The following is a 24064-nucleotide window of genomic DNA, read 5'->3' on the forward strand; positions in this document are numbered from 1 at the left end:
GCAATGATTTTACCTTTACCATCATCTCCAAAGGTCACAAAACCTCCATCATACTTATTTAGTTTGATGAAGTAGGTTGACCTTCCAGTCATGTGCCTTGAACATCCACTATCCATGTACCACATGTCCTTTTTGTTCTTGGATGCTAGGCAAATCTGCATGATGAGTTTCAAGTAGCCTTAGGTATCCAAATTAATTTGGATCCTTTGAAGTTAATCCATCTTGGTTGCCCAAGTGCATTGAAATCACAAATAACATTGTAGACTTTGTTTCCTACAACTCTCTTTTCAATGAAGCATTGTGCATATGAGTGACCAAATTTTTTGCAATTAACACAATGATTTTCTGGTGTGTGATGCTGAAACTGATGTGAGTTATATTGCTTGAAATGATTAAAGTTTTGAAATTTTCTGGTTCTTGGAGGAGATGCATTTCTTTTGACAAACTGATTTTTAGTAAAGTTATTTCTCTTTGCAAAAGCATTTTCACCAGAATTTTTTTGAGTATTTTTACCTTTCGAGAATGAGGTTTTGTAGTGAAGAGTTGGTTTCTTGAAAGCGGCCTCATTTTTCGAAATATAACCCAAACCTGGCCGGTTTGAACTTGGACTAGTTCTTGGTGAATACTCAGCTACATTTGTGTATTCTTCATCAGATTTTTCTTCACATTTTGAAACATATCCGATACCTGATTTGTTTGGTATGGATTTGGTATTTGATGAAGAAGCCACAAATTTTATAGAGGATGTGTTAGAAACAACATCTTCCTTGGCTATGTAGCCTAAACCAGATTTTTCAAACAATGGTCTTTGACTTGCAAGTAGTTTGTCCAAGTTGCTAGAACCTTGAGCAAATTTTGCTAAGTCACCATTCAACATTTTAATCATATCATTTAATCTTTTGTTTTCAGCAATTAACTCATGTGAAGGATCCACAATGTGCTTTCCTTTTAATTTTTCAAGTTCAGATTTTAGAAATCTGTTTTCTTCAATGATGTCCAAAGCACATTCAGTTTCCTTCACTTTTTCTTTTAAAAAATCATTTTCAACTCTTAACACATCTCTTTCAGATCTGCATCCATTGTATTTATCAAGCAGTTTTGAGGTGTTTAAGGTGAGATCATCAATAATAACATGCAAGTCCTCAATGGTCAAATCATAATAATTTACCTCATCAAGATTGTTGTTTCCAGCCATGAAACAGTCTTTGTCATCTCCTTCAGATTCTTCTTCTTCATTTGAGTCATTCTCAAGATCCTCCCAAGCTGCCATGAGTACTCTCTTCCTTTCCTTCTTGCCTTTGTCATCCTTTTTGAGCTTTGGACAGTTTGACTTGAAGTGTCCAGCCTCCTTGCAATGATGGCACGTCACTTTGCTCAAGTCTATCTTGTGCTCCTTTGAACTTGAACTTGAACTCTTGTATTTGCCTTTGTTCTTCATCATCCTTCTAAATCTCCTAGCAAAAAATAAAAGTTCGTCATCTGAAATACCATCACTAGACTCACTCTCTTTCGCTTCTATTTGTGACTTGAGGGCTATTCCCTTTTTCTTTGAGTCTGTGTTTGTGTGTGTGGCTTCATAGGCAAGGAGTTTTCCTCTCAGCTCATCATAGGTTATGGGACTTATGTTGTTACTCTCGGTTAGGACAGTGGCAGTGTTTTCCCACTCTTTTGTGAGGCTTCTAAGGAGTTTTCTCACCAAGGTTTGTTCTGCATAGTTTGTACCCATAGCATCAAGGTTGTTGATTATGATTGAGAATCTCTCAAATGCTTCATCAATGCTTTCTCCATCCTTCATGCTAAACATCTCATACTCTTTTCGCAGCATATCAATCCTCGTTTCTTTGACTTGTTTAGTGCCTTCGTGTGTAACCTGGAGTTTTTCCCAGATTTCTTTGGCTGTCTTGCATCTAGACACCTTCCGGTACTCTTCAAAGCTGATAGCACAGTGAAGAAGGTTGATTGCTTTAGCGTTCAGCTCTATCTTCTTCTTGTCATCTTCATTCCATTCAGCTTCTTCTTTCGGAGTCACTACTCCATCAGCACTTGTTTTTGTTGGGATCTTGGGACCACTCACAACGATCTTCCATAAGTTGTAGTCAATGGATTGGATGAAGATCCTTATCCTTTCTTTCCAGTAGGAATAGTTCTTTCCGTTAAAGAAAGGTGGCCGGTTGTTTGACTGGCCTTCAGTGAGGGTGTAGGCAATTGTGGTTGTGCCCAGATTGTTCGCCATTGAATCTTTTCTCCAAGCGGTTAAGCTTGATTCTTGAGACCTTAGCTCTGATACCAATTGAAGGTTGTGGTAGGCTTAGAGAAGGGGGGGTTGAATCTATGCCTTCCTTTTAATTACTGTTGTTACCCTTTTAAAACAGATTTGCAATTCTGATTCTGTTTTAACTTAGCAGCGGAAATTTATGAGACAATTTATTTTTGTCTCATGAATATCAGAAAATAGAACACAGCAGAGAAGAGAAAAGCTAACACCAGCATGTATCCTGGTTCGGTTGCCTTGTGCTATGCAACCTACATCCAGTCTCCTCCACAACTGTGGAAGAATTTCACTATAGTAAACAGTATTACATACACCAATAACACAGGATTGACCCAATCCTTTCACACTCAAGTTCTAACCTAACTTGACATTGGCTATGCTAATACCTAACTATACCTCTTAGTGCTAACCCAACTAAGAAAGGGATACCATTCAGATACTAGATACAAGACACTTAATCAACCTAAAGAAATCAGAAAATAACTCTAGGCTTTTCTCTCAAGTGTATCTCTCAGCCTTTTTCACTCATGGCTTTTTCTCAAGCTTTCTCACAATGCCTTTTCTCTCAAGAAATTACAGAAAGATAAGCTTAGAAAAGTACATTACAATCAGTAAAACATGAAGGAGATTGACTTCATCAACAGCCTCTGTGCTATGCGAAAAACCAGATTAGCAAGCCTCTGATTCAGTTCTTCATACTGGCGGAATGCACCTTTGATTAGGTTACACTGTCCAGTTAGTTGAACTTCTTCAAAGAGCTTTCTCAGAACAAAACCTCTATTCACTGGTTTTCTCTCCTTAGTTTCTGAATGAACATCAAACTTCTTATATCTCCTTGCATGTGGCTGAGTTCATCTTCCAAGGTCAACACCTTGAGCCTTGAGCTTCACCAACCCACAAGCTTTTTTTCCAGTTAATCCCCAAAATGGAAACTTTGGTTCTGACTTCCCTTTGGTGACCGAAAGCCACAGAGCAGTAGAAACAAAATCTTTCAATGGTGAACCTAGATCTGAACCCTTGAGATACTTCTTGGTCCCCAAGAAACAATCTTGACCATTGATGTACAGTAGTGGTGAACAGAGATTACTTTCTTCATTTACCCCAAATTAGGGATTTGCTTGACCGAAGACATTTGACATCATAAACAGATGTTTCCAATGGTAAAACCCCATCTCAGCCATTGAAAACCAACTTGGTTCCCAAGATACACTTGTGACCGTGGATACACAGCAGATTAGAGCAGAGATCAACTTTTCCTTGTAACCCATTTTTGGAATGGCAGAGTGTTGGGAAGAAGAGAAGAAAATAAGATGCATGTAGAAGGAAATGAAAATCACCTTTAACTTCTGACCTCTTCTTGATATAGATTGATGATGGGTGATTAGACTTCTATCATTTGCTTAATCTTCTCTTTCTTGCTTCTTTAGTGAATAGCTTAGGGAAGAAGCTCTCTCTTTCTTTTTCTGAGTTCTGACCAAGAGGGGACATGTTAACGTTGCTTTTGGGTGAGAGCAAGATGGAAGAGTTTGAATGAGAGAGGCAACGAACTGGGCTTGGATTGGATCTTTTTTTTTTTTTTCATTCAGCCCGTTGCCTTGTATTCTTTGTTTCTCTTGGGCTTCGTTTGCATTTTAGCCCACCAGCCTTATATATATGTTTCTCTCATTCACTTGGGCTGCTGCTGCATTATATTTATGTTTGGCCTGCAACATATCATCATAAATAATCAGCAGCATATAATTATAGATAATTAATATTTAATTATTTATTTTGCCCAATAAAATAATGTTTGTCATCACTAATTAATTTAGTTAATTTCTTAACTCAACAATCTCATTTCTGATCAATATATAGAAAATTTAATACACTGGATCGTGGTTAAGTGCAAATATGCAATCCATACACGGTATAATTATTCCCAATAATAACTATAACGGTTTTGTTAAAAAATTAACTAGAAACGTAGTCAACTAGAATTAATTAATTAAAAAATAAAAAATTTGTTATGAAAAAATCTTTTATTATTTAATTTTTTAAATTTTAAAATTAAAAATATAAAAAATTAACTTAAATTGGGTTATGTTATAATTAATTTCTTAGATTTTTATTCTTATTGATTGTTTTATTTTTCGATCTATTCTTAGATTGAAAAGCGATAAGAATCAGAATCTTTGTGTTCAAGGATAATCTCTAAAAAGATAAATATTTGTCTCTTCTTCCTTCCAGCATTTGGAGCAAAGATTTATGTCTCTGATTTCTCTTTTTTTCAGGTTGAATTTTGTAGGTAAAGCACGTGAGATTAACCTCCAAACAAAATTCAAAGTCTTTGGCTTGCTTTAGTTTTCTAGAGTTGTTTCCAAGAGAAGTTCATACGCTAGTTTGGATTGCTTTCTTGTGTTGAATTTTCGGGTTGGGACCTAATAAGATGGTACGCCTTTTAACTTCAAACTTTTCTATTCTAGAATATTTTTAATAGTAGCAATCTTCTTGCTGGTTGATGTCAAGTGGTAATTTTAGAATTTGTTCTGCCTCAAATTGTAAGAAAGTCTGTTTGATTATCTCCTCCGTCCATGTTAATGATTCTTGATCGATGAGGTTTTCCATTATGGCTTCTTGATCAAAATTAGAGCAAGGGCTTCGATTTTGAAACCATTTTCATGAGGAAGCCACGGGTCACCCCAAATTCTTGTTGTTCTGCTCGAACCAATTCTCCACTGCCCTCCTAAATTAAGAACCCACTTAGCAGAACAAATGCTTCTCCAAGTTTAGCTAGGCATGTATCCAATTTCAGACTTCAAAAAAAATTTTCTGTTAAAATATTTAGCCTTTAAGATCCTTGCAGCTAAAGAGTCGGGATTCTTGATGAGTCTCCAACCTTGCTTGGCTAAGAGCACTTGGTTGAAAGCTTCAAAACTTCTAAAGGCTATTCCCCCTTCCTCCTTAGATGCACATAACTTTGACCACTTTATCCAATGAATCTTTCTCTCTCTGTTTTTGCTCTCGGAGTAGAATTTGCTAATGAGGTTTTCGATATGTTGGCAAAGACTCTTGGAAAGTTGAAAAAGTACCCCATAATGTATGAGAGTATGGCTTGGGCAATAGATTTGATGAGCACTTTTTTTTCCACTCTAGAGAGACACTTTTCCTTCCATTCTTTTAACTTCTTTCAAATTCGATCTTGCACAAATTCAAAAATCTGGTTCTTTGACCTACCTATGAAGGTTGGAATTCCCAAGTATTTTGAGTGATTCTTCACTGCCTTTATCTCTAACCATTCTTGTATAAGTTTTTATCTGAGAGGAGGCACATTTCGGCTAAAGGAGAGTTCAGATTTGTCCAAGTTAACTCTTTATCCAGAAGCCAGTTGATAGGATTGAAGGATGTTCTTGATCTCTGTTATGTCTTGGTCTAATGCTCTCGCAAAAATTATGCTATCGTCCGCAAAAAATGGTGAGAGATCTCTGGGACTTGTCTTGTAATCTTGATACCTCGAATAGCCTTTCTTTCTTGAGTTTTTATAAGCAATCCCAAAAATATTTCAACACCAAGGATAAACAGATAAGAGGATAGCGGGTCCCCCTATCTAATACTCCTAGATGGGGTGAACTACTTATATGGTGTCCCGTTTATGAGAATTAAGAAAGAAATTGAGTTAATGCATCTTGCAATTAGTTTTGTCCATCAATCCGGAAAGCCCATGGCCCTGAGAACTAATATCAAAAAATTCCATTTTTGTCTATCATAGGCTTTGGCCATGTCCTTAATCCCATATGACTTTTGCTGTCCGTTTTCTTCTTCCTCATAAAATGAAAAATATCAAAAGCAATCAGCCCATTGTCAGTGATCAATCTCCCAAAAACAAAAGCACTTTGGAAATCGCCTACAATTTCAAGTAGGACTAGCTTTAGTCTATTGGCTATAGTTTTTGTTGCTATCTTGAATATGACATTGCATAAGGAGATTGGCCTGAATTCTCTTGTGTGCTTCGAGTACTTTGTCTTGGAAATTAGGCATATGTGAGTCTTGTTTAGTTATGTTGGGTAACCTCCTTCGTTAATACAATTTAGCACCCAATTGGTTGTGTCTTACCCAACTATATCCCACATTTTTTGGTAGAACAAAGCTGGTAATCCATTCGGACCCGGGACTTTGATGGATGCATCTGGTTTAATGCTCTTTTGACCTCCTTTTGTAAATTTTTTATCCAGCACATTAAACGCCTCTTGTGATACTCGTCCCCTCACTGCATCAGCCATCTGTTCCACATTTTCTGTGCTCTCTGCCCTGAAAAGATTTTTGTAGAAGTCAACAATGATTTCTTTCATCTTTTTCTCCTCTTCAAAAACAATTCCAACCTCATCGGCGATTCTTTCAATGCGATTTCTCTTTTCTCTTTTGGGCTGTTTTTTTATGGAAAAACTTGGTGTTTTTATCACCGGACTTTAGCCAAGTGGCCTGGGATCTTTGTGCCCACCAAACTTCTTCTTGGCATAGAAGGTCATCTAAATAAGCTTGAATCTCCTTTATTTCCTTCATTGTGTCCTCGATTTGAGTGAGGGTTGTTAACTGCTCTAGTCTTCCTTGTTTCTCATTTATTTTCTTTGGGATTATTCCAAAACTTGCCTCCCCCCATTCGATTAAGACTCTTCCATAATTCTCTATTCTTCCATTGATCTGATTTGAGCTGTTATTCCATGCTCTTTTCACAACATCTTTGCATTCCAGGTTCCCTAGCCACACCTCTTCGAACCTGAAGAGTTTGAGCTTCTTTCTTCTCTTTAATGTCTCTCCTTTTACATCAATGAGAATGGGGCAGTGATCATATTGGTATCTTTGGAGATGCCGCACTACCATTTTTGGGAAGGCTTCTTTCCAGCCTATAGATGCCACTGTTCTGTCCAGTCTTTCTTGAATGTTTGCAGCTCCTGTTTGGTTGTTCTACCACGTAAAGGCATATCCTACAAAACCCAAATCAAGTAATTGATTGATCTGCAAAGTCTCAAAATTTTTTTACCTGAGTGTAAGTGACTGGTAAACCTCCTTGTTTCTCCTTTTGTTCAAGAACCTGATTGAAATTATCGAAGACAAGCCATGGCATGTTTGAGGCTTGTCCAAGGGTGTTCAAAAGATTCCATGACTCATGTTTGTTTGTTGTTTCTGGATTGCCATAAAAGCCCGTGACTCTCCAAATCTGCTCACTCTGTTCTGCTTTAACCTCCATATCTATGTGGTTTAGGGACATGAAAGAAACATTAATCTGTATAAAATTGTCCCACAGATCTGCAAGGCCCCCTGCTCTACTTCCACCTTCCCCGAAACAATCAACTCCTGCAATGTTCATCATTCCTCCTCTGTTTCTTATCCTATTTAATTCATCTACTTTTCTCCTAGTCTCCATTAGCAACACCAGGTGGGAAGCTTGTAATTGGATTCATCATTCCTCCTCTGTTTCTTATCCTATTTAATTCATCTACTTTTCTCCTAGTTTCCATTAGCAACACCAGGTTGGAAGCTTGTAATTTGATTTTAGTCTATGGTGGGAGATGTTGGAATTAATAGGGTTATATATAGTGTGCAGAATTGGGGTGTTGTGGCATAGAAGATTTTGGTAATAAGTAACTACAATTGGGTCCAAGAGGCTGCTATATGTTTCGAGATAGTGTCACCAATTTCTTTGTTTTGCATTATTTTCATGGTGAGAAATTTCAAAAATCATGTCTCATCACGAAACTTCAAGGTGGAAGTTGCGTATTTGGACATTATTTTACTCGCACGTTTTTGTTTGAGAAGACAAACATATCAGAAAATTAAATTATATTAGTCAGATAGAATTTACTAAAATGAATGTCTATCTTTTTCACAAGACAAAGATAAAGGGTAGCGAGTTGCACTTGCTATTGAGTGGTAACAATGCAATATTTAGAGTAATACACTATTACCCTATCTACCTACTACCAACACAAAATACACTTAATTAAAAGATCTAAGATTTACACTGAATGCAAAGGATATCCAGAAGACGAAAAGCACCATCTAACTATATCTCTATACATAGTACTAATCAATTGCAACAAAATCGGCAGCATTTCCTTCAGTCTCAAGCTTCCCAAATAATCTTGCATTTATGTACCTGAAAATTATTAGGGTTTGGAACACTCTTAATCGGAATGGCTAAAGTGACAGGGATAATACTTTTTTTTCCCCGCATGATGAAAATAGCATAGGTACGGTTCAGAAGCAAGAAAACTGCAAACTTTAACTCTTTACTTAAACTGAATTATTATAATTGTAAATTCCGTTAAAAGAAACTATTATCTATAGAGTCATAGAACTTATCTGTTAAGATTAAACAACAAGGAAAAAAAAAACACTGTTTTCTTGAAGTTTGAACTAAGATCTTATCTTTTAGAAGGTAATTCCTTCTAGTTTATATAAAAAGTATTTTTGGAGATTGGATTTATTTACAAGTAGACTAACCTTTATATGAGCTCTTAAAGCCAGGTATAAAACTGAAGTGTATTGGCAGCAAAGTTGGTACATAGGTCATAGATCCCTCTTCAAAAAAACTTGGTTGCATCCATAGAAGTTAGAACCTTGATGCATACTTTTTACTGGGTGCATTAAAGAATGAGCCTTAAAACAAATAACTTTATGAACTGTAGATATAAATGCAAAGAAATATACCTCCCTAAGATATACACATGTCCATCAATACCGCATCATGTTTCTCCACTTGTCCTTCAAATCAACCTGATAAAACCATTGCAGTTGTACTTAATGCTTAAGTCAAGAAAAAAAAGGCAAATCACTTTGGAGCATTGATTACATACTGCTAGTCTATGTTCAAATACATCACTGTAAAAACTTTGAATTGTTTTCCAATTTCCTGCACCAAACCTGTATAAGATAATATGGTTAATAGGAACACAAAACCGCTCATGATGTACAAAATTGTTAACTAAATCAAATAGTTTTCAATTTCATGTATAACTAACATTCAAGACAGTTCACCCTGCTCTTTTCGGTTTGACTAGTTTAGAGCTAACACATACATTTGTACACCAGTTCTTAGTGTCTCCTCTTCCAATGAAGACCATTTTCTTTTCTTCCTTCTTAGCTGCATTCCATTGGGCATGTTTTCTATTGAATCATTCCACTGCAAAGATAAAGAAATAACTAAGATGCCAATCCAAAGATATAAACAAGTACAAACTGAATGCCTAAACCAAGCAGGCAAAATATATATATATATATATATAAACCATCTTGTTGTGTAAAAAACAGTCTTTGATGGTCCACATCTGCAGAACCCAAAGTTCACTGCATCAGATGTTGGTAATCGTCTTAGAGGATAAACTAGCTCCAGGCATAAGCAAACATTTTCTTTCTCATTAAAAAAAGTTACCTTGAACAACATACCACCCTTAAGATTTATGCTCCCAGATTAATGCAGATAATAAAGATATGATTACCTCATAAGTTTGAGAAGTACCATTCGGTTCCATCAAACTGGGTCTTTTATGAGCAGTATTGTTTGGCTCAGTTGAATTGGGACGTTCAGCATTAACTCTACTATGACGAACAGAAGGCGACTTCTTGTGCTCCGCATCTTTAGGTTGATAAGGAATAATAGCCCTGCAAGTATTTGAGTTTGGTACATCTACATCTCTGCTATGGTTTTCCATTGGCTGTTCATGATTTGTTCCTTTCCGTGCAAGTTTAGATCTAACAGCATCAGATATATCCAATGCCTCGGGAAGAGGATCATTGACCAATGCTCGTAGCTCTGAAAAACTTGATTTAAGAGATTCTCGGGCCGTTTTAACTTCTCCACTTAGCACAGTATCATTTTTTCTCCATGATCTTTCTGTCCCCAATTCCTCAGCACTAGACATTTTAACTCCTCTACTGCATCTACGAAATGCAGGCAGCTTGCGTTGAAGTTGAGGATTGCCTCTTGCTAATGAGGACATAACATAGTACACGTGTAAATAACAAAGAATAGGTGTAAGATAGCCAATCATGAACAGCATTATAAATTGCATAATTGTCTCTTGTTTTCAACAATGAGCAAACCCATTCATTTGTTAAAACAAAATTTAAGTTCAAACTGACCCTGATTGAAAATAGTCCTCTGGTAAGTGGTAAGCAAGAGTAAATGAGTAAAAACAGATAACAACATAGTCCCACTTGGTAATAACAACACCGGAAAAGGTAAAAGCATAAATCAAGTAAGGGAAGCATTTGCGCCAATTTACATTTAGTAACTTCATATTTAGGCCAATTCACAAGTTTCTCTTCAATTGGAGAGAGCGAGCGGCTAAATTATCATTTCTAGAGCACTAAATATCTATGCGTATCCTTATTTAAAAAAGCAATAACAAATGAATTAACATAAACATTTTAAAAACTCTTGCAAGAAGGGACACCAAAACTGTACAACAATCAAGCATTAGCTTACTAGATAGGGTTGGCACTGCCCTGCACGAAAATTCAGTTTCAAATTTGATTTAAGAAAAACTACTTGAACTGCACTCCATATGCCATACCATACACCATTAGGACTTGAAACACTAAAACACATAGCACTATTGTGCATTGTACTGGTACACTAATAACCAAAAGACATAAAATTTGCAAGGAACAGGTCCAAGACAATAAAGAAAAATCATTAACATCAAAATCCACTAAATAGAACAAACCTTTCTTCTCCTTTGCAGGCTCCTGGGTTCCATCAACAGAACCTTCAGCTCTCTTCACCTCCACACCGTCCATGCAACGTGAACCATCATTGTCGTCGTCACCATTGTCATCAACACCATGATCCCTTGCATGTTCAGCACCAGAGGCATTTCTGCAAACACCTGTCGTACACCCTGCCACTCTAGTCTCCGGCACCGGATTCAAAATCACATTCGGCAACTCTTTCCCCTTGCCTTTCGTCTTTCCTTTGTTCTTTGTCATTTCTGCTACCGATTCAAGAAAAGAAGGACCCATTGTTTCCCACACTTCCTGCAGATAAAACCTAACTTCAGTAAACGCGTCGTTTCGGGTATTCAACTCCTTCAACCTATCAGAAACCCTAGTGTCAAAAAGAGCGGCCTCAATGTCGTCCCTCCATCGCGCAATCTCGTCGAAGAACAGCTCGCTCTGGCGCTGCTCCAACTCCTCCACGCGGCCGCGCCAGATACGCGTCACCGCGGATAAGTACTCACCGCTGGTGGTCCCGTCGTAGGAGGCGGCGAGGAATTTGACGGTGCACTCGACGGCGACGGCGCAGTAGGCTCTGCGCATGGAATCGATGATCGGAACGGCGTCGTTTCGGTCAATCGCTTCGATTTGCTCCAGTATCTCGAGAGCGGTTTCGGTGATTGAGGCATTGCAGAGTTGGGATCGGAGGGTGCGGAGGAGTAGGGTTTTCTTAAGTTTGGGATCGGCGCCGGAGAGATTAAGGACCCTAAGGATCTTGGAGACGAGGGAATCGGGGGCGGAACTCCGGAGGTGGAATTCCGCAACCCACCGCGCAATGTCAGGATCCATTGTCTGTTTGGATTCAGTGGAAAACTCAGCAGTCAGCACAACTCGTATGGGAAGATTTGGGGATGAACTGGAAAATTAGGGTTTTTTAATTTTACTTTTTGCTACTAACGAGTGACAGGTGTAAGAATGAAAAAGAGTGGGGTTTGGAATTTGATCCAAAAATTAATAATAATAATAATAATAATAATAATAATAATAATAATAATAATAATAATAATAATAATAATAATAATAATAATAATAAATTTATAAATTTAATGATAATTAATTTTTTTTATGTTAATAATTTTTTATTCTTAAAAATTTTTCATTTTAATATTTGTTTCTTAGTTTAGATAACAATTTTTATTTACTTATTTTTTAAATGATTTTTAATTAAATTTATAAAATATCTATTTTTATATTTATCATTAATTTATTCGATGATTTTAGATAATTTTATTTTTAAAAAGAATTTTAAATATAAAATTTCATTAGAATGACTTGATTTCATTCAAATTAATTCATATCATCTATTAATTTTTTTAATTAAATATGTATGACAATAATAAATATGAAATTAGTCAGTAGATTGTTATTACTAATATGACTATTACTAATCTTTTTGTTTTTACTAATAAATTTTTCAATTGTTTAACTTTTTTTCTGTATTACCTATAGAGAAATATTTTTTTATTTAAATTAAAAATATAATATTTATCAATTTAAATAGACATATAAGTATTTACTAAAATACATTTAGGGTCATATCTCGAATACCGTGGAAGAACCACAAAACGAACATATCTCGGGTCCACTGACTCTATTCTGTGATATGGGACGCGCTGGTCATATCCCGGGTACACCCGAGATATGAACAAGAGAGCATCTCAGATATATTGCATCCGAAATATGCTCATATACTGACATAGACTAGTGCATCCGAGATACGTGTAAGAAAGCAAAACAGGGACATGCAATTTAGGGTTTAAATCTTTTTGTTCCAATGTTGTCACTTTGATATACTGATTGTTATTAAATGTATTTAATGTGTAATGAAGCATAATTTCTGTATAACTATTAATTTTATAATTATATAATTATTAATATTATAGTAGAAATAACTCTTTTATTTAATTAAAAAAAAAAAGAAAAATAAAAATTTTTGGCCCGATGGCCCGGCCCGACCTGCCAGAACCCGCAAATTTGACGGTGCGGGTTTGGCAGATTTTTTTAATTTGCCGAGTACCAAAATCTAGCCTGACCCGCATTTTTTAACAGTTCGGCAGGTCGGTCCGACGGGTTCGACCTGTTTTGCCACCCCTACTTCCAATTGGACCAAATACACCATTCCATGACCCAACACGTATTCCCTCTCCCTTATCTAACACGTCCTCACCTTCATCTTCTCCAGACAGCATCCTTCCTCCTATCACTTCCCCATCGTCACCATCTCTCCCATCACCACCCTCATCTCCTATCCTTTTTTCTCCCTTGTTTTCTGACCAAACTACCTCTCCAGCTACTTGTGCTTTCCCACCAACTCCGATTCCTCATCTTTGTCGGAGCCAACGCCAGTCGCGACCACCTTCTCATCTCTCTGTTTTTTTTTTCAATTCTTCTCTTAATGCTCAAACCTCTCGCTCCTCGAGTTCTAGGTATTCCATTTCATATGTTTTCTCTCTTGATAACTTTTCTCTTTCACATAAAAAATATGTCTTATCTTTGCATTATGAGTATGATCCCAGGAATTTTTAGGAAGCACAAAAGGTCCCTTACTGGCAAAATGCCATGAATGAGGAAATTGTTGCCCTAGCGTTGAACATGACTTGGGAACTGGTGGACTGCCCTCCAAAAGTGCAACCCATTAGCTGCAAATGGGTTTACAAGATTAAACGCCGGCCGGATGGTTCTATTGAGAGATACAAGGCACAACTCGTCGCAAAGGGTTTCACACAAACAGAGGGGGTTGATTTTCTCGAGACTTTCTCACTGATGGTGAAACCTGCAACGATAAGAATTATTCTTGCCTTAGCATCAATGAAGAGATGGTCTATTCATCAATTGGATGTCAATGATGCATTTTTACACGGTAATTTGACCGAAACAGTTTATATGGCACTTTCTCCTGGCATCACTCCATCCCGTCCCAATCAGTGTTGCAAGCTCCTTAAGTCTCTTTATGGGTTGCGACAGTCAAGCAGAATGTGGTATGAGAAACTTTCTTCTCTTCTCCTTTCTTGTGGTTATCAGCAGACAACTTTTGATTATAGTTTGTTTGTCAAAATTCTGGGCAATGAAATATGTATTCTATTAGTTTATGTCGATGATATCATTGTTACTAGAAATTCTGTTGCTGAAATTGCTTCTATTAAGAAGAATTTAGATTGCAATTTTAAGATTAAGGATCTTGGTACACTGAAGTATTTTTTAGACATTGGAGTTGCTCACATTTCAAAGGGTATTTCTCTTTCTCAGCATAAATACTGTCTTGATTTATTAGATGATTAAGGATTACTTTGTGCTAAACATGCTGTTGTCCCTATGGAAAGTACTGTTAAGTTTTACCAAGATAATGGTCCTCTTCTTTCCGATCCTTCTGTTTATCGCCGTCTTGTTAGCCGGTTAATTTATTTGACTACTACTCAATCGCATATTATGTATGCCACCAGCAGCTTAGCTAGTTCATGGCCTTTCCTTCTCAGGCTCATTATAACGCTGCACTACTGGTTCTTCGCTATCTCAAGAATAGTCTAGGCAAAGGGTTATATTTTCCTAGAGACTATACTTTTCAGATTTATGGATTTAGTGATTCTAATTAGGCCCGATGCCCTGATACTCACCGTTCCTTAATTGGCTACTGCTTCTTTTGGGGGATTATTTAGTGTCTTGGAAAACTAAGAAGCAGACCGCTATTGCTCGTTCTTCTACGGAAGCCGAGTATTGTGCTTTGGCTAATACAACTTGTGAGCTTTTATGGATATTAAACTTGCTGCAATTCCTTCACATTACTTGTGGAAGACCACCAATTCTTTTTTGCGATAACCAGAGTGCATTACATATCGCTGCCAACCCGATTTTTCATGAAAGAACCAAACATCTAGAGGTTGATTATCACCTTGTTCGACAAAAAATTCAAGCGGGGATCATGAAATTACTTCTCGTTCCTTCCTCACGGTAATTGGCAGATATTTTTACCAAACTTTTGCCTACTCAACCGCTTCATGCTAATCTTTCCAAGCGGTGGATTCTCGATATATACGATCTTCCAGCTTGCGGAGGCATATTGAATCAATCACCTTCAGAATCCCATGAAGAAGTTTAAAATTTAAAACTCTGTTAGTTTGTTAGCATAGTTTAAAATTTAAAATTCTATTAGTTTGTTTTACTTTTGTGTATATATATAGTTAGTCGTTTTTATCTATTTTTAATTGAATAAGAAATACAGTTATCTTTATGCACAATTTTATTAAAGAGTATTGTTGAGTTTAGTAAAATAAACTGTGATAAAGATGATGACTAAACATTATTGGGTTAATTATCAAATTGTTTGTGATTGGTTTGATTTAGTGTGCAAAAAATAAAACAAGCCCAAAAAGTAAATGATCAAAGCCCACATACACACACAATCTGGCCCTATATCAATTCAGTTGTACCACTACATTCACTCCAATCTTGATCCAAGAAGGCTGGATAGCTGAACTAAGTGAAAGAAACAAAGATAAGTTGGCCCAATCCAAGCCCAATTCAGTGACCACACTTAAACCTATCTTTCTTCATCCTAATCACTAACCAAGCAAGCAATTTAAATTCTAATTAAATCTTCTTTCACTTTCACCGAATACAAACTTTCTCTTTTATCTCTTTCACTCTTCTCACGTCAAATCCCTTAACTAAGAAAGAAGAAAGTGGAAAGATCAGAAGCTAGAGCAAAACGAAGATAAAAAAAAATTGTTTTCGATTTCAAGCAAAAAGAAAAAAGGATTACAACAAAGGGGTAAATCTTATCCGAATAGAGTATCCCAAAAGCTGATTTTTTTTTCATTTGTGAATCACCAAGAAACCGTGAAGAAATCAACTCTGTACAAGCAGCATTCTAAAAAGTATGGAAAAAGTGAAGTCAATGGTGCTCTGTTGGGAATCTATGGTAAAAAAAAAAACTTGGGGGCAAAGCAAAACTCAACGCCTCAAATTCAAGATTCTTGAAGAAAAAGGTTGAGAGAGAAACGTAAGGTTGAAGAAGAAGACAACCCAAGTGTTGAACTTGGTTCAAACCTTGGAAACTTCACTCTTCTATAATAGGGGTGAACGGCCAACGATTGAGCAAGAAAGAAAGAGCACTTGTTTCGGTTTCCATAGTTCATTGAGCTGCTCCTTTTCTTCTCCTTCATGTTTTTTATTTTGTAATTCTTTTTCTCAATTTAGTCTGTCTGAGTTTCATTGGAAAAAGACAAACATGGTGAGTTTTGTAAGAAAAAGCCAATGAATAGAAAAAGATAGTAAGCTAGACTTGGATAAAAAGCCATAGTTATCTTAGAGATTCTTTGTAAGTTTTTATGTTTTGTGTCATGATCCTGAGAGGATTCCGTTACAAGTTGGGTTAGCACTTTATTGTTAAAAGATAGGGTGAGTCCTAGTCAAGTTCAGTTTGGGTTAGAATCTGACTTGTCCCAGATAGGATTAGGGTAGATCTTAGGGAGAATTGGTGTATGTAAACTGTTGAAAAGATAATAAAATTCTATCATTGTTGTGATGGAGACTGGATGTAAGTTACATTGCACTGAGTAACCGAATCAGGATATATCTGTATGTCACTCTCTACCATCTTTATTTTTGGTTATATATATTAGAAGACAAAACTAAAAATGTCTCCTAATTGCTCAACTTAACTACATTTGTTCCAACAAGTGATTGTATTCTGGTTCATCTCGTATTAGGAGACAAAATTCAAAATCTCTTCTGTATTTATCTTAAGAAAGAAAAGTTACAAAAATAAAAAAAAAAATCAAGATTCAATCCCTCTTTTTTTAGCCACTAATTATCATCAAGTATGTCTCCGAAAACTTCAAATCAAGTATAAAGTTGCGTAATTAATTATGATTATTTTATGAACTAGCCCGATAATAACGATAAGACTATTAAGAGAAGTCTCACTAAAGTTGTTTCACATAATCATTTCTTACACGCCTTTGTTTTAAGAGAGAGAAAGATTAAAAAAATTATGGAACTCTTGTAGAATAAATAAAGACGATATATATAAATTAAAGAAGTATAAATAGAAGACTCTAATATTAGTATTTACCAATATAATAATTTTATTATAATATATTTCATATATAGTAACGTATATAAAAGAGAGAAAAAGAGAAGAATGTTTTAGCAATATGAAGAGAGAGAAGAAATTTTATTGATTGTGTTGTGTTTGCTTCATATCACACTCCTATTTATATGCACATAGGAGGTAACATTTTTAACTCTCATTAAATTCATCTCTCTTGAGAATGTGAGCTGCCCATATTAAATGATGGTCATCCACCTCATTTGATCTTATCACAACACTCTTCCTTGGATGACCATTTAGGATTATGCCTCATTAAAACCTTACTAAAGAAAAATCCAATGAAAAAAAACTTTAGTGAAGGAAAAAGAGTACATTATCCTTTGTGATGGGAACTGCCTCGTTAAAAACCTTGTCAAGAAAAACCCAATGGGAAAAAAAAACTTGACCAAGAAAAAAATAGTACAGTCTCCCCCTCTTGTCGACATCATTTAATGTCTCGAAATCGGCACATCCCAATCTCATGTACCAATCTTTCAAAGGAGAATTTTGGGAGTGACTTTGTAAATAAATATGCCAGATTATCACTTGAGCGGATCTGTTGGACATCAATTGTCCCTTGATTTTGAAGATCATGAGTGAAGAAGAATTTGGGAGAAATATGCTTTGTTCTATCACCTTTGATATATTCGCTCTTAAGTTGAGCAATGCATGTTGTATTATCTTCAAATAGGACTATTGGAGCTATCTTATGGTCAAGCAGTCCGCATGATAACAGAATATATTGAATCAAACTCCTGAGCCAAAAACACTCGCGACTTGCTTCATGTATCGCGAGTATTTCAGCATGATTAGAGGAGATTGCTGCTATCATCTGTTTTGTGGACCTCCATGATATAGCTGTACCACCATATGTGAAAAGATATCCTGTTTGAGATCTTTCTTTATGTGAATCAGACAAATATCCTGCATCTGCATAGCCAACTAGTTGTGACTTGGATCCATAGGGATAAAACAATCCCATATCAACCGTTCCATGAAGATATCGAAATATTTGTTTGATTCCACTCCAATGTCTTCTGGTTGGAGAGGAACTATACCTTGCTAATAAATTCATAGCAAATGATATATCGGGTTGTGTATTATTAGCAAGATACATTAGTGTACCAATGACATTAAGATATGGTACTTCAAGACCAAGGATATCTTCATTTTCTTCTTTAGGACGGAATTGATCCTTTTTCACATCCAAAGATCTTACAATCATTTGGGTACTTAATGGATGTGACTTATCTATATAAAATCTTTTCAAGATCTTTTCTATGTATGTTATTTGATGAATAAAGATCTCATTTTTTGTATGTTCGATCTGCAGGTCAAGACAAAATTTAGTCTTTCCAAGATCTTTCATCTCAAACTCTTCTTTTAGAGTTTTAATAATTGTTAGAATCTCTTCAGGAGTTTCAATGATATTTAAATCATCAACATACACAGCAATTATAATAAATCCCGATGCAGATTTCTTTATGAAAATACATGGGCAGATATCATCATTTTTGAATCCGTTTCTAGCCAGATACTCAATAAGACGATTATACCACATTCGTCCAAATTGCTTCAGACCATATAAAGATCTTTACAATTTGACTGAGTATAATCCCTGCGAATATTCATTAGATGGTTTAGATATCTTCAGTCCTTCAGGGACTTTCATATAGATATTCTGATCTAATGAGCTGTATAAATAGGCTGTTACCACATCCATTAAATGCATATGTAGTTTATAATATGCAGATAAACTGACCAAATAACGCAATGTTATCGCATTCACTACAGGAGAATACGTTTTTTCATAATCTATACCGGGCCTTTATGAAAAATATTGTACTACAAATCGAGCTTTGTAGCGTACAACTTCATTTTTTTCATTTCGTTTTCTCACAAATACCCATCGGTATCCAACAGGTTTTACATCTTTCAGTGTACGGACTACAGGTCCAAAGACATCACGTTTTGCAAGTGAGTCTAACTCAGCCTTCATGGCTTCTTTCCATTTTGGCCAATCATTTCTTTGTCGACATTCTTCGATTGATCTTGGCTCAAGATCCTTACTTTCATACATGATATTTAATGCCACATTATATGCAAATATTTCATTGACAATTGTCTTATTTCGGTCCCATTTCTCTCCTGTAAAGACATAATTTATCGAGATCTCATCATTTTCACAATTTTCGGGTACCTGAACGTCTTCTGGCGTTAAAATTATATCAGAATTTTGGACAACTGCAGGTGTCTTTACTATGTCTTTTTCAACAGGAATAGTATTTACCTCTTTTCTCTTTCGAGAATTTTTGTCTTTAGAACCGACAGGCCTGTCACGCTTCTGGCGTGAATTTGCTTCAGTGGTTATTTGTCCGACCGGGACCTCAATTCGAATTGGGGCATTTTCTGCTGGTATATAAGATTTGGTTATCCTCTTTGTATCGAAAAATGCATCAGGCAATTCATTTTCTATTCTTTGCAAATGTATAATCTTTTAAACTTCTAGTTCACATTACCCTGATCGAGGATCTAAATGCATCAACGATGATGCATTCCAATTAAGTTCCTTTTCAGGAAGCTTATTCTCTCCCCCTAATGTTGGAAATGACAATCCGCAAATTTGGCTTTAAATACATCCTCGGTTTGTATCTCAAGATACTTTACTATAGAGGGAGAATCATATCCAACATATATCCCCAATTTTTTTGGGGATCCCATTTTGGTGCGATTAGGTGGTGCAATGAAAACATATATCGCACATCCGAATATTCTTAAATGGGAAACATTTGGCTGCTGGCTAAAAGCTAATTGCATAGGAGAGAATTGATGGTAACTTGTTGGCCTCAAACGAATAAGTGCTGCGGCATGTAAAATAGCATGCCCCCAAACCGAGGTTGGGAGATTTGCTCTCATAAGTAAGGGTCTAGCAATTAATTGGAGGCGTTTAATAAGTGATTCTGCTATCCTATTTTGTGTGTGAACATAAGCTACTAGATGTTCAACACTTATTCCATTAGCCATACAATAAGCATCAAAGGCTTGGGAAGTAAATTCACCAGCATTATCAAGATGAATTGCTTTGATTGGATTTTCTGGAAATTGTGCTTTTAATCGAATAATTTGAGCCAGTAATCTCGCAAACGCCAGGTTGCGAGAAGACAATAAGCATACATGTGACCATCTCAAAGATGCGTCTATCAGGACCATAAAATATCTAAAAGATTCACATGGTAGATGAATAGGTCCACATATATCGCCTTGAATCCTTTCTAGGAATTCAGATGACTCAAACCCAATCTTTACTGGTGATGGCCTTAAAATTAACTTTTCCTGAGAATATGCAGCACACCAAGATTCACTAGTTTTAAGAATCTTCTGTTTCTTTAGTGAATGTCCATGGGAGTTTTCAATAATTCTCTGCATCATGGTTGTTCCCGGATGACCCAATCGGTCGTGCCAAATTATAAATTCATTTGGGCTGGTAAACTTCTGGTTTACAATGGCATGTGATTCAATTGCACTAATTCTAGTATAATACAACCCAAATAAAAGTGAGGGTAACTTTTCTAATATAACCTTTTTATTTAAATAATGAGTTGTGATACATAAATACTCATGATTTTTCTCATTCATGGTCTCAATATGATATCCATTTCGGCGAATATCTTTAAAACTCAACAAGTTTTTTAGAGACTTGGTAGATAATAGTGCATTATTTATTATGAATTTTGTTCCTCCGAAAAACAAAATTATAGCTCTTTCGGAGCCTTCAATCACATTGCTTGAGCCAATAATAGTATTAACATATTCTTCTTTTGGCACAAGATGGATAAAATATATATTACTTTTAAGAATAGTGTGCGAACTTACACTATCCGCAAGGCAAATATCTTCACAATATGTCCTTGCCATTTTTCTTTAAAGACAAATAATAATAATAATAATAATAATAATAATAATAATAATAATAATAATAATAATAATAATAATAATAATAATAATAAAATGAGTAAGTGTTCATGCACAGTAAAATTATTCACATGAATACTTAACAAACACAGATATTAAACTATTCCATCATTGATCAAATAGCCAATATTTCCTTTAGAATCCTCAAAGAAATTAGATACATCATAATGAGTGGTGGAATTTTTATCATTTGAAACAAAATTTGTTTCTTTTCCTTTGTCATCCTTTTTCAAAGATGCTTGATAAAGGTCAATTAGGTGCCTTGGGGTACGACAGGTACGCGACCAATAGCCCTTTCCACCACAATGGAAACACTTATCGTCTGTTTATTTATTTTGCCCAGAGTTTCTTTTTTTTTTATCCCACTTCTGGTGAGATCCTCTCTTTTGAACATAATTCATTTTCCTTCCATAATTTTTCTTGTTATTAAAACCTTGCCATTTACCTCTTCTGGGTAATTTGCCGCATTTACTTCAGGAAATGGGCGGCGCCAGCTGGGCGCGCTTCATGATTTTTTAAGAGCAACTCATTGTTGCGTTCAGCAACAAGAAGGCAAGAAATTAACTCAGAATATTTTTTAAATCATTTTTCTCGATACTGTTGCTGCAGGAGCACATTCGAGGCATGGAAGGTCGAAAAAATTTTCTCTAACATATTATTATCAGATATCTTTTTTTCATATAATTTTATTCGTGAGGTGATTCGAAACATTGCCGAATTATATTCATTTATGGATTTAAAATCCTATAGACGCAAGTGCGTCTATTCATACTGGGCTTGAGGAAGTATCACCATTTTTTTTTATGATTGTACCTTTCTTCAAGGTCTTTCCAAAGATCTGCAGGATCTTTTAATGTGAGATATTCATTTTTCAATCATTCGTCAAGATGACAACGAAGAAAAATCATGGCTTTGGCTTTATCCTTTTGGGATGCATTACTTTCAGCCTTAATGGTATCTCAAAGATCCATTAAATTAAGATGGATTTCAGCATTTAATATCCACGATAAATAATATCAAGAGCATTGAATTTAAGATGAGAGAGTTTCGACATAATGAAAATTTGTTACCTGAGTCTTCCTAAAAATTTGATCAGAGTCTCGTGCTGATAACATGTTGTAGAATAAATAAAGACGATATATATAAATTAAAGAAGTATAAATAGAAGACTCTAGTATTAGTATTTACCAATAGGAAAAAGTTTGGTAACCAAAATTTTTCAGCCATAATCAGCCAAAACTTTCTATATTTTACTTCATTTATATCACTTAATAACAGTTTTATTTTTTACTTCACTCTCTTATCATTCTACTTATCACCGTTCTTATCAAATCTGCTAATTAATGATATTAATTAGAAAATCATATCCCTTTTTATTAGGCACTATTGTAATCAATACTTAATATTCCTTTTTATAATTTGATTTATATATATAAAAATACAATAAAAATTAATAATAATTATATTTAAGAACGATAATTATAATATCAATTACATTAAATAATTGCAATTGATTCTTTGTCCGTTATGATATTTATCATCAATTATTTAAACTATATTTTATTATGTAGTTCAAATTCTTTACATATATACTAATAAATCATGATTCAAAATATTTTAATATTTTATTTTTGAAGACATTATACATTTAAATCAACGTATAATTTTTTAAATCACCGTCTTTGATAATTTAAAATTTTATTTCATGTTTTTCAAAGTAAAAATGATTTATTTTAATTCACATATATTTCTAAATTTTACTATAATTAGATTTGAAAAAAAATGTCAAATACCTAAATCAATTTATTCAATTGACAAATTTATTCATAACATCCACAAGTTCATACACATAACATCCATAATTAAATAAGATACACATAACATCCAAAATTTTATATTAATAACATCCATAATTTCATACTCATAACATTCATAATTTCATACATATAATATTTATAATTAACAAATTTTTACAATTAATATTACCAAATTTTAATATTTTTATTTACTATTCATATGTATACTTATTTATTGATTTTAATACGACGAGTTAATAATTATTTTTTAAATTTTATTTTTTAATTTTAATTTTTTTATTTTATAATAGCCTATATGTAAAATATGAGTTGTATACCAGAAGTTGTTAAATTCTCTAATTTAACATCTATATTTTTATACGTATAATATTTATAATTATATATATATAATATCCATAATCAATAAATTGGTGCTAATTTATTATTATTTATTATTTTATTTTGTAGGTTATGAACCAACAATTTTAGATATTTTTAATTTTCAATAAATAAAAATTGATCAAATTTAAAATATTTTATTTTTTATAAAATGTGTTGAGGTGATTTGAGTTTTTTTTAATTAAAAATATAAGAATTTGAAATTTTTATTTGGAAGAAAAAAATTATACAATTATAAATACATGTAATAATAATGAAGGAGAAATTTTCGCAATCTTATTCACATTAAATTTGGAATTAACTTTAGTATAATTAAATAAGGAAAGATAATTAATGATAGAAAGAAATTAATTGCGTCAATTAAATTAGGAGAGTGATTCACATTCTCTTATAAACGCAAATACTATTAGTCATATACTTTTATTTATTATCTATAATATTTTAGTTACGTAGTATTGCCCTTACCAATATAATAATCCCACTATAATATATTTCATATATAGTAACGTATATAAAAGAGAGAAAGAGAGAAGAGTGTTTTAGCAATATGAAGAGAGAGAAGAAATTTTATTGATTGTGTTGCGTTTACTTTATATCACACTCCTATTTATATGCTCATATGAGGTAACATTTTCAACTCTTATTAAATTTATCTCTCTTAAAAATATGAACTGCCCATATTAAATAATGCTCATCCACCTCATTTGATCTTATCACAATAGAAACATGTATTTAAAAGGAATCTACTCAAATGTCTAATTAACTTTTAAATAAAAAATAAATTGT

At 34.5% G+C, this 24064-nt stretch overlaps 2 protein-coding genes across 12 annotated transcripts; both read right to left on the reverse strand.

Annotated features, from left to right (window-relative positions):
- Positions 1–6357: 6357 nt before the first annotated feature.
- On the reverse strand, positions 6358–7613 carry LOC140176451 (uncharacterized). The gene is made up of 3 exons (XM_072207826.1): positions 7287–7613; positions 6752–7210; positions 6358–6672 (listed from the first exon to the last, which is right to left on the reverse strand). The coding sequence occupies exons 1-3, from the start codon at positions 7611–7613 to the stop codon at positions 6358–6360; spliced, it is 1101 nt and encodes a 366-aa protein (XP_072063927.1).
- Positions 7614–8071: 458 nt separating this feature from the next.
- On the reverse strand, positions 8072–11955 carry LOC112719884 (uncharacterized). 11 transcript variants are annotated; one of them, XM_072206297.1, is made up of 7 exons: positions 10975–11955; positions 9765–10232; positions 9268–9428; positions 9103–9169; positions 8957–9022; positions 8750–8883; positions 8072–8402 (listed from the first exon to the last, which is right to left on the reverse strand). In XM_072206297.1, the coding sequence occupies exons 1-3, from the start codon at positions 11810–11812 to the stop codon at positions 9421–9423; spliced, it is 1314 nt and encodes a 437-aa protein (XP_072062398.1). In that variant the 5' UTR covers positions 11813–11955; the 3' UTR covers positions 8072–8402; positions 8750–8883; positions 8957–9022; positions 9103–9169; positions 9268–9420. The 11 variants fall into 11 exon arrangements, with proteins under 11 accessions (XP_072062398.1, XP_025626398.1, XP_025626397.1 ...); XM_025770613.3 differs by having other exon boundaries at positions 8750–8838; positions 9325–9428; positions 9745–10232; XM_025770612.3 differs by having other exon boundaries at positions 8750–8865; positions 9325–9428; positions 9745–10232.
- Between the last annotated feature and the right edge of the window lie 12109 nt (positions 11956–24064).

This window comes from Arachis hypogaea, chromosome 11 (assembly GCF_003086295.3).
Source record: "Arachis hypogaea cultivar Tifrunner chromosome 11, arahy.Tifrunner.gnm2.J5K5, whole genome shotgun sequence".
In the NCBI taxonomy this organism is placed as follows: Eukaryota; Viridiplantae; Streptophyta; class Magnoliopsida; order Fabales; family Fabaceae; genus Arachis; species Arachis hypogaea.